This window comes from Alternaria rosae, assembly GCF_020736505.1.
Source record: "Alternaria rosae strain MPI-PUGE-AT-0040 chromosome Unknown BKA58scaffold_10, whole genome shotgun sequence".
Lineage (NCBI taxonomy): Eukaryota > Fungi > Ascomycota > Dothideomycetes > Pleosporales > Pleosporaceae > Alternaria > Alternaria rosae.
Window position 1 is genome coordinate 826,292 of NW_025763579.1, and position 14,683 is coordinate 840,974.

General features: G+C 53.9%; 8 protein-coding genes across 8 annotated transcripts; 3 read left to right on the forward strand and 5 right to left on the reverse strand.

The window, feature by feature from the left end:
• Positions 1–414: 414 nt before the first annotated feature.
• Positions 415–1,819, reverse strand: BKA58DRAFT_392397 (50S ribosomal protein L2). Its single transcript, XM_046171002.1, has 2 exons — positions 788–1,819; positions 415–737 (listed from the first exon to the last, which is right to left on the reverse strand). The coding sequence occupies exons 1-2, from the start codon at positions 1,740–1,742 to the stop codon at positions 568–570; spliced, it is 1,125 nt and encodes a 374-aa protein (XP_046021342.1). The 5' UTR covers positions 1,743–1,819; the 3' UTR covers positions 415–567.
• Positions 1,820–2,631: 812 nt separating this feature from the next.
• BKA58DRAFT_443695 (G2/mitotic-specific cyclin CYB1) lies at positions 2,632–4,287 on the forward strand (the record flags this gene model as incomplete). The annotated part of the gene is made up of 3 exons (XM_046174004.1): positions 2,632–2,643; positions 2,739–4,122; positions 4,172–4,287. The coding sequence occupies 3 exons, from the start codon at positions 2,632–2,634 to the stop codon at positions 4,285–4,287; spliced, it is 1,512 nt and encodes a 503-aa protein (XP_046021343.1).
• Positions 4,288–5,193: 906 nt separating this feature from the next.
• On the forward strand, positions 5,194–6,464 carry BKA58DRAFT_42015 (HIT-like domain-containing protein). Its single transcript, XM_046172735.1, has 3 exons — positions 5,194–5,845; positions 5,906–5,983; positions 6,047–6,464. Exons 1-3 carry the CDS (start codon positions 5,488–5,490, stop codon positions 6,259–6,261), a joined length of 651 nt encoding a protein of 216 aa, XP_046021344.1. The 5' UTR covers positions 5,194–5,487; the 3' UTR covers positions 6,262–6,464.
• A 57-nt stretch (positions 6,465–6,521) lies between these two features.
• BKA58DRAFT_414292 (TLC domain-containing protein) lies at positions 6,522–7,551 on the reverse strand (the record flags this gene model as incomplete). Its single annotated transcript, XM_046172476.1, has 2 exons — positions 6,522–6,992; positions 7,042–7,551. 2 exons carry the CDS (start codon positions 7,549–7,551, stop codon positions 6,522–6,524), a joined length of 981 nt encoding a protein of 326 aa, XP_046021345.1.
• Positions 7,552–8,338: 787 nt separating this feature from the next.
• BKA58DRAFT_324214 (uncharacterized protein) lies at positions 8,339–9,394 on the forward strand (the record flags this gene model as incomplete). The annotated part of the gene is made up of 3 exons (XM_046167953.1): positions 8,339–8,491; positions 8,538–8,932; positions 8,983–9,394. The coding sequence occupies 3 exons, from the start codon at positions 8,339–8,341 to the stop codon at positions 9,392–9,394; spliced, it is 960 nt and encodes a 319-aa protein (XP_046021346.1).
• A 563-nt stretch (positions 9,395–9,957) lies between these two features.
• BKA58DRAFT_323574 (cytosolic Cu/Zn superoxide dismutase) lies at positions 9,958–10,845 on the reverse strand (the record flags this gene model as incomplete). Its single annotated transcript, XM_046167921.1, has 2 exons — positions 9,958–10,332; positions 10,387–10,845. 2 exons carry the CDS (start codon positions 10,843–10,845, stop codon positions 9,958–9,960), a joined length of 834 nt encoding a protein of 277 aa, XP_046021347.1.
• Positions 10,846–11,690: 845 nt separating this feature from the next.
• BKA58DRAFT_42068 (uncharacterized protein) lies at positions 11,691–12,320 on the reverse strand. Its single transcript, XM_046172747.1, has one exon. The coding sequence runs from the start codon at positions 12,230–12,232 to the stop codon at positions 11,882–11,884; it is 351 nt and encodes a 116-aa protein (XP_046021348.1). The 5' UTR covers positions 12,233–12,320; the 3' UTR covers positions 11,691–11,881.
• On the reverse strand, positions 12,321–14,441 carry BKA58DRAFT_42067 (tRNA-splicing ligase RtcB-domain-containing protein). Its single transcript, XM_046172744.1, has 2 exons — positions 13,896–14,441; positions 12,321–13,803 (listed from the first exon to the last, which is right to left on the reverse strand). The coding sequence occupies exons 1-2, from the start codon at positions 14,191–14,193 to the stop codon at positions 12,410–12,412; spliced, it is 1,692 nt and encodes a 563-aa protein (XP_046021349.1). The 5' UTR covers positions 14,194–14,441; the 3' UTR covers positions 12,321–12,409.
• Between the last annotated feature and the right edge of the window lie 242 nt (positions 14,442–14,683).

The window sequence follows — 14,683 nt, forward strand, 5'->3', positions numbered from 1 at the left end:
CATGAAATTCATGGACTTAGCAGAGATGAGAATAGTCAAAGTTAGATGGAGATGGTGCCTTGTACTCATTCCCCGACTTGATGAGCTCGTGGCAGTAGATCTCGTTCTGCCCAGGTCATGGTCAGCCAAGTGATCTATGCATGCGTGGAACCCGTGGTCGTGAGATTGCAGAAGAGCCGCAACGTCGAGAGTTCCGACCCCCGAGCTTGGACACCTGGCACACGTCAGGATCCGAGATGCGACCGAGAGAGTCTCCGAACCTCGATGACATGTCGCAAACATTGTTATTAATGAGGGCGAAATTCGAGCAAACTATGCCGACTTGTGCAAGAAATGCGCTTTTGGTAGTGCGATGCGCATGATGGGGTAGTCGGTGGAAGCCCTGGGGTAGCCACACCAGCTGTAATCTAGACAACACAGCTAACATTATGCATTTGCTGCTGTTCAGGCAGACACATCGAAGAGCGTAACTGGGTGAGTACTGATGTATATTGGTAGACGGCATGGCATGCGACTACAGTATATGGTAGAGCTCCATCTTGAGCATATAGTACACCGGCGGCCACCCTACCTCGCCCTCCGCTTTCCTTGATTGCGGGGGCGATCTTGAACGAGGAAGGTGTGCTTGTTCCTCTTGTGCCTCGTCTTGTAACCTCCCTTTGCTGGAGTGCCCCATGGACTGACGGGGTGCACGTTACCCTTTGATTTACCACGACCACCACCGTGGGGATGATCAGCTGCGAGAAGTTAGAAGACTGCAACTAAAGTGAATGATTCAAGAACTAACCTGCATTCATGGCGAGGCCACGGACCTCTGGTCGCTTTCCGAGCCACCGTGAACGTCCGGCCTTTCCGAGCGATGTGAAGTGTGATTGCGGGTTGCTGGCAACGCCGATGGTGCAGCATGCGTCTGCGCTGACTTTGCGGATTTCACCGCTCATCAAGCGGATGATAACGTGCTTGATCTCTGTATTGTTGCCCTTCTCGACCTCCTCCTTGTTCACAATGATGGCATATGTACCTGCACTGCGGCAGAAGACACCCCCACCTTGTGTCTTGGTACCCACGTTGTAGACCTGGGAGCCGAGGGGCACCATGTGGATGGGAAGACAGTTTCCACGAGCTGCTGTCTTCGCGGCCAGCATACCGGGATCGATACCACCACCCATGCTGGCAATCAGCTCCTTGGGGATACCGGTCCGGTAGCTCTCAATCTCATCTCCCGCCCTCATGCCATCTGCGGCGATGATGTACGACTTCTCTCCAGTTGCCACGCGGGTGATGAGGGCCAGATGCGAGCTCCGGTTGGGGTCATATTCTATCCGCTCCACCACATGCTTGCCGGGCAGATATCGCTTGTAGTCGACGATGCGTATCCTCCTCTTGTGGCCGCCGCCTCTGTGCCTGACTGTGACCCGTCCTGTGTTGTTCCTTCCTCCGAGGTGCTGTCCCTTGCGGGCGATGGTGAGCTTGAGGTGCGGCCGTCCCTTCCACAGGTGGTCGTTGACGGGTCGTTTGAGATGGCGCAGACCAGGCGTGCGGGGCTTGTATGTGCGCAGAGGGATAAACTTCTCCTTGCGCGTGCCTTCCTGTTTCAGTACTCCGGCGTCGGCAGCCACGGTAGGCTGTATCGCTGGGGGAGGTTTAACGTCGATGGCCTGGACCTGTGCGTAGGTGCGGGCAGACAGCAGCGCCCGGCCCAGTCGCGAGGGCTGGAAACGACATATCCGCGGCTGCAGCATTCTCGGGGGGTGCAGCTGGGGACGCTGGATGCTTCACGCTGGTGCAATGGACGCCTGCTGGATGGCGTGCAGCTGCTCGTCATGTCACGAATAATTCTCAAACCCGCCGCAATTGGCTAGGCCGGGCCGGGGTGGGTCGGGCAGGCAGGGCGCGATGTCCCAGCAACAACGTGTGTCTGCTTCCTCGCCCACCACAACACGCCCTCCAGCGCATCCGCCGTCTTTACGCTGCACCTGCCAGAACCCCCCATCTCACAGCCCAGCTGCTCGCCCGCGACCCATCTTACCGCACGGGCAAAGTTTACGCGTTGGGGCCTGGTGTCATCTCTGGTAAGTCCACATACGCGCCTGTGGGGCGTGCACTGTTACGCTCTGCCAGCCTCGAATGCGATTTTGGCGCGTGGGACGTGGAAGCCAAGCTAGCCTGCCCTCGCTCAAAACACACAACATACCCTCTCTTCCCACCACAACACACCTTGGTGCACATCCTCTCTCGCCCTCCCCCATCCTCTCCACTCCCTCTTACGATTAATTGTAGCTGGACCTCTACCCTGTCCACTCAATTACCACGCACCGAGCGCTCCAAGGGTTCGTCTCTCTCGCCCGTCACGTCACCGTCGCTGCCGCACCCCATCGGGCGTGTCAGTCCGGCCAGCTTTCGCGAGCATCAACCGTGGTTCTGTATGCAACATCGGTGCATGCACACTGCGGCTCTCGATGCTCCCGCGTTGGCAGCCTTCACGCGCGCTTTTTCAAGCTTCACCGAGCTCTGCTGACACCTCAAAACAGTGTATCAAAACAAGTCCTACATCCGCCATTCCACTCTCCAGATATACTCAGCACCTGGATACCTCTCTAGCCTTGATCAGCATACATAATATTGCTTGCAATGCCTCCCGCTGTACGTTGTCGCCCTTTCACCTGCTCTCGTCCCATCTCCCATCGGCGCGACAGCAACACGTCCATCACCGTTCACTCTACTAACGCGTGTCATAGGCTCGATCTCTCAGGCAGCGCGCCGTCACCAACGAGAACGATGAGAACGCGGCCACGACACGCTTGACGCGTGCAAAGGCCGCCAACCTCGGCGCCAACGAGTCTGCTGCCGACGTGCCCAAGAAGACTCTCCAGGCGAAGAAGTCCACTGCTACCCTAGGCGCGAACGGTGCTGCTACGCGAAAGCGTGCTGCCCTCGGTGACGTCAGCAATGTCACCAAGACTGACGGCCTCGGTGCTGTCGCGAAGGATGGAAAGAAGGTCCTGGCCACCAAGGGCGCAGTCTCCAAAGCAGCACAGCCTACCGGCATCAAGAAGCCATCGCGGGCCAACTCGACGCGTTCCATGTTAGAACCCAAGGAGAAGAACCTCGCGTCATCCGAGGTGAAGAAGCGCGGTGCCAGCGGCAACGGTATCGCCGGCCAACCAGCCAAGAAGCGAATGCAAATTACCAAGACCGTCAAGGAAGAGGACCCCGAGGAGGAGCTCAAGGAGGAAGATGAAGAGGAGGCTGAGAACGTTGTCCCAGAGGAGAACGTTACCGAGGAGAAGGACACTAAGGCTGCCAACGGCACCAAGAAGGAGCTCGAGCCCATCACAGAGGTCTTCTACAAAGGCCCAGACCTAGACAAGGAGGACGTCGATGACCCATTGATGGTTTCCGAGTACGTTGTCGAGATCTTTGAGTACCTCAAGGAGCTAGAGATTGCGACCATGGCCAACCCAGACTACATGGAGTCCCAGACTGAGCTTGAGTGGAAGATGCGCGGTATTCTCGTCGACTGGTTACTCGAAGTTCACACTCGCTTCCGCCTCCTCCCGGAGACCCTCTTCCTCGCTGTCAACATCATCGACCGCTTCCTCTCAGCCAAGATCGTCCAGCTCGACCGTCTTCAGTTGGTTGGTGTCACCGCCATGTTCATCGCCTCCAAGTACGAGGAGGTTCTCTCCCCCCATGTCCAGAACTTCCGCCACGTCGCCGACGATGGTTTCACCGAGGAGGAGATTCTCAGCGCTGAACGCTTCGTCCTCGCTGCCCTCAACTACGACCTCAGCTACCCCAACCCCATGAACTTCCTTCGCCGGATATCAAAGGCCGACAACTACGACATCCAGACCCGCACACTGGGCAAGTACCTTCTCGAGATCGGTTGTCTGGACCACCGTTTCCTCGCCCATCCCCCCAGCCAAGTCGCTGCCGCTGCCATGTACCTTGCCCGTCTCGTCCTCGAGCGTGGCCCTTGGGACGAGACCCTCACACACTACGCTGGCTACAGCGAGGAAGAGATTCAGCCTGTCCTGCAGCTGATGATCGACTACCTCTCCAGCCCCGTCGTTCACGAGGCCTTCTTTAAGAAATATGCTAGCAAAAAGTTCTTGAAGGGTAAGTCATCGCATGCTCAACTCTCACGTTCACAACTAACATTCACCAGCATCCATCGTCCTGCGCAAGTGGGCAAAGGACTACGTCGCTGCCTACGGTAACGCGCTCCAAGAAGAAGAGGAGGAGGCCGCTATTGTCCCCTCCAAGACCAAGAGCCAGCGCTAAGACTGTTGTTCTTCTTTAGGCACTCCCGGTCTTTGGCTCAGGAGTCGCAAAGCTATTCATTACCGCCATGCTCTACTGAGCAGCGGATGACGATGTTCGGTTCGATCGGGAGCAAAATTTACGATTGCATCCAAGCCAACCCCTTCATGTTTACATCTTGGCTAATACCATCTTCCGGTCGGCGTTAATACATGGGATGCAAGTTGGTTGCACAATTCTGTTATGGTTTCTCTTGTCTTGTTTTGGAACATGGAGTCGCAGGCGTTCATCCCCCCATGCACGGAGGCGCAAATCGAGGGTGCTTGCCTTTTCACATCACTCTTAACTTCATTTCTCTGTAGCGGCTCTGGATACTCGCTCATAGCATTAGCGATCGATATACCATGAATGGTGTGATATTGGAGAGGCTATTCCTTGGTGGATCGGATCTGTACGTGGTGTCCGTGGGAATATGGGTCATTGGGTTAGCAAATGTGAGGTAGCTCTCAGTGTGTATGAGTAGTCTGAAAACGCACTGTTTCGCGTCAAATGGAGACAGAAATTTCAATGAGGCTATTCCTTCCGTCTGACGTGACGTGACTTGACTCTGACATAGCACGATGATGCCATACCTTTAGCCATTCTCCCCAGCCATCTCATGCAAAGACCCACACCTAAACACGAAAGCGCATCGCGTGCGCGCGTCCAAAACTCGTAAACCACACGATACGTCACGACTGTGTTCAGACGCCACCATTTCCTTGCTTTCTCGCGTTCTGCGTGCATTGACACCAACACGCGCCCGCGTTGCCGCTCCACGATCGTGATGTAGACGTGCCCAGCCCCATGTCGCGTTCCCGCGATCAATGTGCCTCGGCAATTCACGTAGACATCGGCGCTAATCTAGATACGGAGCTCACGTCCTAAGTGCTGGATGCGCTGCGACCACAGCGTTTATCATCAATACGGGGAAACCCTGACAGCCGTTTTGTTGATTCTTGTCTTCTTTGTTCGATTTCTGAAGGTTTGCGTGAGTGGAGGATGTGAAAGTCGCGCACGAATAAATCTGCGTTATCTAGCCAGCATTACCGGTCGTTCACATAACGGCAAGACGTGGATATATCAACAAACATCATCGTCAACAGTATCCATCATCGCGAATCCCTAAGGTCCCATCAAACCGACAATCCAACATATCAACCTTACAACTCATCGTTCAAGATGCAGGAAACCGACCTCCACTACCCTCCGCAAACCTGTCCCTTCTGCACCATCGCCGCTGCCTTCCCCTTCCCATCATCACCCTCCACCTCTTCCTCGCCAAACAGTCCACCGCCCACTCCCTCACTATGGAAGAGCAGTAGGACCCAGGAAAAAGAACTGTTGAAAGAGAGTATACCGAAAGAGGAGGAGAGCGATCCGGAGAAAACTAATCCGAGTAGTTTTGTGGTGTTGCGGAGCAAGGATGTGGTTGCTTTTTTGGACATCTTGCCCATGACTGGAGGCCATTTACTCGTTACTACACGCCATCATAAAGTCAAAGTCGCGGATATGGAAGCTGTGGAGAGTAAGGAGATTGGTGAGTTGGCACATGGATCTTATGAGGTGACGAAGGGTAATGTGCTGATTATATAACTAGGTTTCTGGTTACCGATACTAGCACGGACGGTGGCTAAAGTAACGGGTGTGACGGATTACAATATCGTGCAGAATAATGGTATGTTTGTTACTTCTCTTCAATCACAAATTGGTCTCCTCATATTTTAACATGTAATTGCAGGAGCACGTGCGGCGCAAGTAGTGCCTCATGTACATTTCCACATTATACCGCGTCCGGAGACGATGCCAGAGATCAAGAACAAGAGCTGGACGATGTTTGGACGGGGCCAGAGGGATGACTTGGATGATGAGGAGGGGGCTAAGATGGCGGGGGAGATGAGGAGGGTTTTGAGGGAGGAGGTGGAGAAGATGGGCACTGCGAGCGCGAAGTTATGAGAAGTCATGAGAGGGCCTTGCTTTTGGTTGTTGTTGGCATGAGCGGGTGGATGTATCAACATGGTTGGGTTCATTACTGCTGCTGTTGAAGCGCATAATTCGTATTCAGTATCATCAACTTTGGGAAACTATCCAAAGAACGCTGGGTATCATCACTCTTTCCCTGTCCATCCATTGCATTCATCCTGCGACGCCAAGAACGCCCATTCCAAACACTTGCACATTCTTGATCCCATCACATCATTCGTCAAGAAGGACGCTTACTGGCTCTTCTTGGCCTTGGTCTCGTCCGCAGGTACGAACCTCTTCCTAACAGCCTTGATCATCTGCGAGAACCAGAAGAAGTTAAGCATGCTCAACGCCGTGTTACCAACCAAGTATACGGAGACTAGCCACATGGGCAGCTCACCAGCTGTACAGTTTCCAGGTCCATCGAGACCCATACTGCTGTTGGAGGTTCCGTCGCACTTCTGTGCCTCGAGCAGAGAGCTCATGAGTTCGGGCTTGGGCATGGTGAGTGCCTTGTAGATATCCGAGTAAATCATGACCGACTGGTATGAGCCCCAGACGATGCGACAGCCGAAGAAGGTGACGAGGAGGGCGATACCGTTGTAAAGCTGGAGTTTTGAGCCAGTCATTCCGAGCTTGTCGCAAAACCAGTGGATGTTGAGGAAAGGAGTGGAGAGTTCGTAGAGGACGAAGGAGAGGCCGTAGTAGTTTCCGAAGGGCTTCTGGAAGAGAGTCAGTATGTGCGGTACCTTGAAGAAGCAAAGAACTTACGAAACCAATGCAGGTCACAGCCAAAGCACCGATCGCATGGATCAAAGAGCTTACGCCAGCAATGTTGATGTATTGCGCGGAGACTTGGAGGTCCCATAGGAAGTATCCTGCAGCGAATCCCTGCACCATACCGCTGGCCGGCGTATAACCCCACAGTCTACCCCTCCAGTCCATCTCGTGTCTCTGTTCATCCTTGAAGATGACCCACAGCGCAGCGGCGCATATGAATAGCGCTTGAACCATAGAGACCCAATGGATGTCCCAGTTGAGTCGCGTGCGCTTGTTGAAGCTCTTGTATACGTTCGGGCAGACGAGCCGCGAAATGGTCGGGGAGAGGACATGGAGGATGAGATGGTAGCCCAAGAAGCCGAGGAGGATCTCGTGGACGTGGTACGGAAGGGTCGTCAGGCTGAGCTTGTCGGCGAAGGACTTGCTAGACTGCACGAGCAGCGAGGGCGCAGGAAGAGGGTCCCGCATATTGGGTCTGAGTAGGATATCGACTAAAGACATGGTATCAGTTTCGCTGTGCGCAACGGTCGCAAGTGCAGGAGCGGGGAGAAATACTGGGTTCTGGCGGCTACATGTTCCGCCTATATATACTCGGCGGTGGGGCGCAGTGATCTTCGAGGGTTTCCTCTTGCGTCCGGAGTGTCTCGTGTGTCGAACATTGCATGCCTCGGATGGGCGTTTTACCGTGATCACTGAGTCGGCACATGCGGGGCTAAGGCCATGGCCATCGAAGCTTAAAGCTTACCCTGACGGCGCTAGGCGGGAATTCGCCGGCGTCCTGCATGCACCACTCCGCGACTCTATCGATCCTGTCATCGTCATCCCTCTCCTCCTCATCTACAAACCTCACCTGGTCAGCACGACGATACCGCTCTCACCCCTGAGTTCCTATACATCTCGCACAGCGCTGTGTAGGTTCATCCGCGCCCTCCGAAAGAGCATGGCGGCATTAGAAGGCTTGCCCTTCAGAAAGACTAACGAACCATGGCGTCTTCAACAGCGACCACCAAGGCTGCTGTCATCACTCCCAGCGCCCTGAGTTCCCTTCATCGATAGGCAACAGCCCTTGTTGTCCCCGGCACCGGAAAATCCTCAACGCCGTAGCGCCCGTTGTCCCGCAAACAGACCTTACCGCCCAATATTTCTGCCGCCGACGACTCGAGCTCCTCCTCACAACAACAACAAGTTGCGCATCTCACCAACGTGCACCCTGACCAGCTGCTGAGCCGCGAACCTGTTGCCGAACCTCTTTGGCGCGAACTTGTGCTGTGACATCTTCTAACACAACATGTCCAGTTATACCAACGACGTCGACGACTTCATGCAGGGTCGGGAGTTTGAGGGCCATCTGGCTGCTTCAGGCTCTCCGCCCGCGCCTGCTGATCGTACACCACCAGAGCCTCAAGTCAACAAGAAGCGCAAGGCCGAGAAAGAGCCTGAGGTTAGTAGCGTCTTAAGCTCCTATATCACTCGCTAACATGAGACAGACGAACAAGAAGCCCAAAGTCCTTGAGAACAAGGCCATCTATCTTTCGAACTTGCCTCGCGACACCACCAGGGAGGAGCTTGAGGACGAGTGCAAGAAGTACGGAATCATTGACAAGGGCGCAAACGGCGAGCCTCGTATCAACATGTACAAGGACGAGGAGGGCAAGTTTAACGGCACCGCCTTGGTCGTCTACTTCAAGAAGGAGTCGATCCGCAACGCGGTCATGATGATGGACGACTACCCTCTTCGCCCCGGCGACACCAAGAACGGTCACATCCACGTCGAGGCTGCTAACATGGAGTACAAGAAGGAGAAGGATGGTGAAAAGGTCGCATCAAAGCTTACACGAAAGGACCGTAAGGCGTCCGAGCGCAACAGGCAAGAGCTGAATCGGTAAGTTCGCAAATCTGCTTATTCTCGAATCGTCACTAACTAAGATATAGGAAGCTGAACGAGTGGTCCGACAACGAGGAGGAAGTTGCTCAAACCTTCGTGGCGAAGAAAAACAAGTGGGCCAAGGTCGTCATCATCAAGAACGTATTCGACTTGGATCAACTCGAGAACGACCCGAAAGCCTATCTAGAGATCAAGGAGGACATGCGCGAGAAGGCTGAGGAGATCGGCAAAGTGACCAATACCACGCTGTGGGACAAAGAACCCGAGGGCATCGTCACCGTCCGCTTCAGGGAGTTCGAGGACGCAGAGAAGTTTGTGGCCTGGAAATTCGGCGGCATTCGATACAACAAGCGCTCTCAAGAGCTTTCGCTTGCCGAGGACAAGCCCCGCTTCAGGAAGTCTGGCCGCGGCGACTACTCTGATAGCGATGACGAGGAAGTGGTCTTGAACGAGACTTAGACCGACACCTGGTACTTCGAGTTGCGCATACGTTACTGTATAGCTTTGGAAGTAGGATATGGGATGGAGGATGATATGCAAGCTTAGATGTTTGAACGGGGAATGATACCCTCATGTATTACACATGAATATAAGCCACATGGCTTTCGACTGCAATTGAGCAGGTCACCAACGTCACCATCTACCTATTGATCATTCTGAGTGATGTTGTTCAATGTTCTCGTTTATACTAACATATACTTACATTGTCACAGAAGCGCCCTGATAAAGCACATCTGAACATTCACCGAAGACAATCAAGGACGCCAAAACAGTATTTGTAAATCTGTGACATTCTCATATCTAGCCCATTATCAAACTACATTATTGAAGAAGTGACCCCGTGAACATGATCCTATACACATGCGAAAAAGGTTACCAAAGTATTGAACCCTCGCGTGTCTGGCGAAAAGAAGCGATGAAGCCGATCTGGCGACCCATCTGGTATCAATGACATTGAAAAGAAGAGAAGAAGAAAAGAAGAAAACTCCATAATGCACCTATGCTCCACAAACGTGGCTCATCTACAAGACGAGCGCGGCAGCAGCGGCAAGCAGAGCACCAGCGCCTCCGGCGACCTTGACGGCGGCGCCGCTGAACTCAGCTGGGGCTGATGCGGAAGCCGAGCTGGGAGGAGGCATGGGCATGCCGGTGGTGGGCGACATCATGCCAGTGCTGGTAGCGTTGTAGGCGGGTGCGCCTGATGGCATGGCGAAGCCAGATGAGGCAGTGGTAGGAGGCATAGCGTATCCAGAGGACATGGGTGGGGCGGAAGACATTGCAGCAGAGGAAGAGGCGGCTGGGTAGCCCTCGCCCTCGCCAGCAGAGACCATAGTGAAGTTGGCGCAGCCGATACGAGTCTTGTTGCTGAGGTGGACAACGAAGGACAGGGCGCCGAACTGCGATGTGTTAGCAAGCTGGTTTTCCAATTACAGTGAACGATCGAGACTTACGAAAGCAGGGTCTGAAGGCAGAGTGGCAGAGTACAAGTCGGTGTACTCAGCCGAGAAAGTAGTCTCAGTAGCGTTTCCGTACTTGCCGCTCAAGTCACCAGTCTGGCAGGTCTCAGGCTTGGTCGCATCGCAAGGAGGAGCCTCGCCGCGCATGTACGGGTCGAGATGAGCGCCAGTGCCAGTGCAGTTGCCATCGGTAGGGACGGGCTTAGCGTGGAGGTGGTACATGAATGGGCCGCCAGTCTCGGGGAGGCCAGCGAAAGAGACCTGGAACTTGACGCCCTTGCCGTCGGCGCCGGTGGTGGCCTCGATGGATCCGGTGAGAGCGCTGCCCTCCTTGGCGGGGAGAGTACCGACGTACTTGGCGCCCATGGGGTTGCCCATTACAACGGGAGCGGGAGTGCCTTGGGCGGCGACCGCGGTGGCCGCGGCCAGAACAGAGATGACTGAGACACGCATTTTGGATGTGTTGGTTGGTGGTTTCTTGAAAAGAATGAGGCTGAGACTCGACTGTGGGAATTGTTAGGCGAGTGTAGGTGGAGAGGAAGAGCAGATGAGCAAAGTGAGTGAGTGATTGGGAAAATGAAGTGGAGGCGCCAAGTGTGTTTATATGAGATCCGCGCGATTGAAGTGCGAGAGGGGAAGGCGCGATAGAACCTTGTCGAACGAAAATGCAAACGGAAAGTTCCATGAACGCAGGAATGGAATGGGAAAGCGCAAACCGCTCGAGGGACTGTGACTACATACCGAATGTTATATGCGAACGCTGATAAGCAAAGCGAAAGACTCTGTTGGCAGACAATAGACTGTAGGAAAAACCAGTGAAGATGGGGCTTGCTTGCAAAAGGGATGATTCCTCAGGACCTTTACGGCGGCTGGCAAACACTATATAATATTTCCAGTCGGGTAGAGGCGCAGCAGGCACCACGCACCGGTGGTTGGGGCGTCACACACCAAGAAAGCCCATCACACATCCATCTAATCCAACGCCCATTTCCCGCAAAGCCTTGCGCGCCGTCACTGCCACGCAAACCCACTACGGAACCCTCTTTCTGCCCGTTCATTCCGGCTGATTGGCCGCGGCAGACAAAGACAGCCTACGTTATTGCATGAAACCAGGTGTTGTTTGCCGTTTTTGCGCTAAAGGATGCGCGCCCGCTTCGCCGTTTCGAAACACCAAGACGCATGGGCGCTTTGCCGGCCAATCATTGCGGGGGCGGGCCTTGTTCCTGAGGCCAGGGCTGAGCCTGGTGTGGAGTTTGTCAGACTTGGCCCCAGCCAGCTCAGTTTTCTGTATGCGCCAATGGGGCTACATCTTGGGGCTGGGAAGTAAGAGTCACACTGCCACGTAGGCTGGAGGCTACGAAGAGTTGCAGTGTTTTTGTCGTGTCGTCGCTTGCTGATGCAGATACTCTGAGGGAAGAGGGTCAGGCTGTCGCAGATGTCTTTCTGCTGCCAACATACCAAGCTTTGGCTACTGCAGCGCTAGGCGGATCTAACAGTCTTGGTACAGATCCAAATTTACCCCATACAGTGGCATGGCGCTTGCGTGTTGCACCCTCTCCACTAGCCGAGTCCCTAAGGGAACAAACATTCCACACAAAACTCTCGTTGTCGCGCTTATCGACGCAAATAGACCAAACATGCGTTCCTGGCGCGGGTGTATCAGATGCGATTTTCTGTGTTTTACTGAGGCAGCGAGGCGGTGGACTAGGTTGCACGGCACGGCAAAGACCGGTGTGCCTCGAGATCGAGATGAGATGAGATGATGTAGCAGGAGGAGGCGTGGGAAGCAGAAGAAATTGACGAGAAGCGGTTGAAGTGGGAAAAGACAGGGTTGCCGCATCTATCTGATGCAGAGTGATATGGAAACATCGAGATTACACAATCATCATTACCCTTTTGCATATTGCGCAGGACGCTTGGGTACCCTTCCTACTCAAATACCGGCATCCATACGGATCGCGGCATGCCCGGTGGAGAACGATCTGTTCCACGTAAATTTAGCGCATCGAGGATGTGGCTAGTTTAATAGATCCAACTCTTTCCGGACCTTGTAGCTGACTCTGGGGCAGCACCATCCGATTATTTTCGCTGCACCGGCAGCTTCCAGATCCGCTGCGACATCCTGAACGGTCTTGTATGCCCATGGAGCTTCTTCAAAGACAAGATCCTTCTCGTCACAGATGACCCACGTGCCTTCTGGGTCTCCTGCATTCGGCTCCAAGATGTTTATGCCTTTGTACTTCCTACCCAAGGTTTGGAGAGCCTTTGCCCGAGACATGGCTCGTCCTGCGCCATGGGCCAGCGAAAGTCCGTTCTTGAGGCCCCATAAGTTGTCTTCTGAGAATGTTGGCCGGAGGATGAGCGTGGCGGTGCTCCGGGAACCGGGCAATGGAAGGAGACTGAGCCGCAGCTGAGTCTTGGGGTCGTATGTTGGTGCTGCGCCTTTTCTATGGAGGAACACATACTCTTTTGAGGTGTTGTCATCGCGAAGTGCCATCTTGTCCAGCCCCTCGGTCAGACTAAGCTCAGGCGTTGAATCCTCCGCGGCTGAAGAAGGGGCAGATTGAGGCCATGCCACGCTCTCGACGTTGTTGTGCCAAATGTCAGCTACCTTGCGCTTCCTCAGTGCCGCTTTGGCTGTCGCGATCATCTTTATGCCCTCTTCGCCGAAGTCACTGGCGTCCGAGTCGCCCAGCTGCCAGTCTTCATTACCAGGCTCAAGACATGCAAGAAACCGCAGGGCAATCACATCCCGGTTCGCCTTCGCCCACTCGCAGGCCTTGTTGTGCTCCTCCAGGTATGCAATGGCATCCTCACTATCGTCTGGAAAGCTTGTGCGTGATTCGGTTGTGTACTTCTTGAGAATGTTGCCTCCTAGTCCTCGTGATCCCGAGTGGACCAGCAGGACGACATCATCTTGATGGAGTCCATCGTCCGATTTGGCAAATCCCGATTCCTCGACGACCTGGATCTCGGCAAAATGATTCCCAGCTCCTATGGTGCCCAGAGCAGCGTCCCACTGTTTACCGGCGGAGATGCTACAGTTGTCTTCGTCCAACAGCCATTTCTCTCGGTAGGCTTGGTTGCGCCAGGCACCCTCTAGTCCTCGAAGCTGATTAGCGACATTCTTGCCTTTGTTTCCATCAACCTGGCTTCTGTTGAGTGTTGTTTTGTACCAGGCCATACCACATCCGATATCGCCGCCGATTAGAGGAGGATGGATCCATCCTTTAGAAGCAAAGACTGCACCGATAGGGAACTTGGTGCCTGGGTGGAGATCGGGTTGACCAACGGCATGTATGATGCCCGGAAGCGTGCGCGCGGTGGTCTCAAGCTGAGTCAAAGCCAGCGGTTCAACGAGGGTTGCTTCAGATGCCAATACTTCAACTGGACATTGCGGGTTTGCGTCTGCTGTTATATTGTGTCAATAAGTGGTCGTAATACGGAAGGCGGGTAAGCATAGATATTGAGCGCAAACTTGCTCAAACGTCAGTGATACTTACCATGCACCCCTGATACTTTCCTGGTACCAACATAGTCTTCTCCCGCTGAGACGAGTAATACAACATCGTTGTTAATGCTGCTTTTCCAATCTGCTTCAGACACAAGCTCTTGCCCGCTGCGTCCGACAAAGACACGAGTAGGCTTCTTTAAACGCAGTTTTGATTGCGCACTCTTGAAGATAAGCGCACGGATAGAGGATGGAGCTTTGGGATCAGTGGATGCGGAAGCGGGTATAAGGACTGGACATCTTGTTGATTGGTTTGCATTTGATGCGATAGTCAGACGTATGGCGGGCATCTTCACACCGTGGTTGAGAGTTTGGATTCGATGGAGTAACACGATCTCGAAAGGGAAGCGATGATTGTTTGCGGGTTTAATGTACAATGGTGAGCAAGTGTTTGACTACACAGTCTGGTGACAGGACTTTATTTACGCTGCACATTCGCAGATAGTTCACTTAGCGTAGCGCTGGTCAATTCGACTCATTTTGACCTATTCGAGCACAGCCACAATGTCCTCCACCACAACAAAGCGTAGCGTGACTGATGCCTTACCCTTAAACCATCGATGAAGCGTAGCGCTAATGCACTTCCACACTGATGGCTACATAGCTGTTCCGCGTGATTGCATTTCTACCTCACAGCCTCGGAAGTGAAGCTATGGTTAGGGATCGTGTACGAGAGATGCACTCAAAGTTCGGTAAGCGGTGTAAGCAGAAAAGCAGGGCCAAAGTAAAAGGAAGAGATCAACAGGGCCCGCCGTCCCGTATCGCGGGCCTGGACGAGAA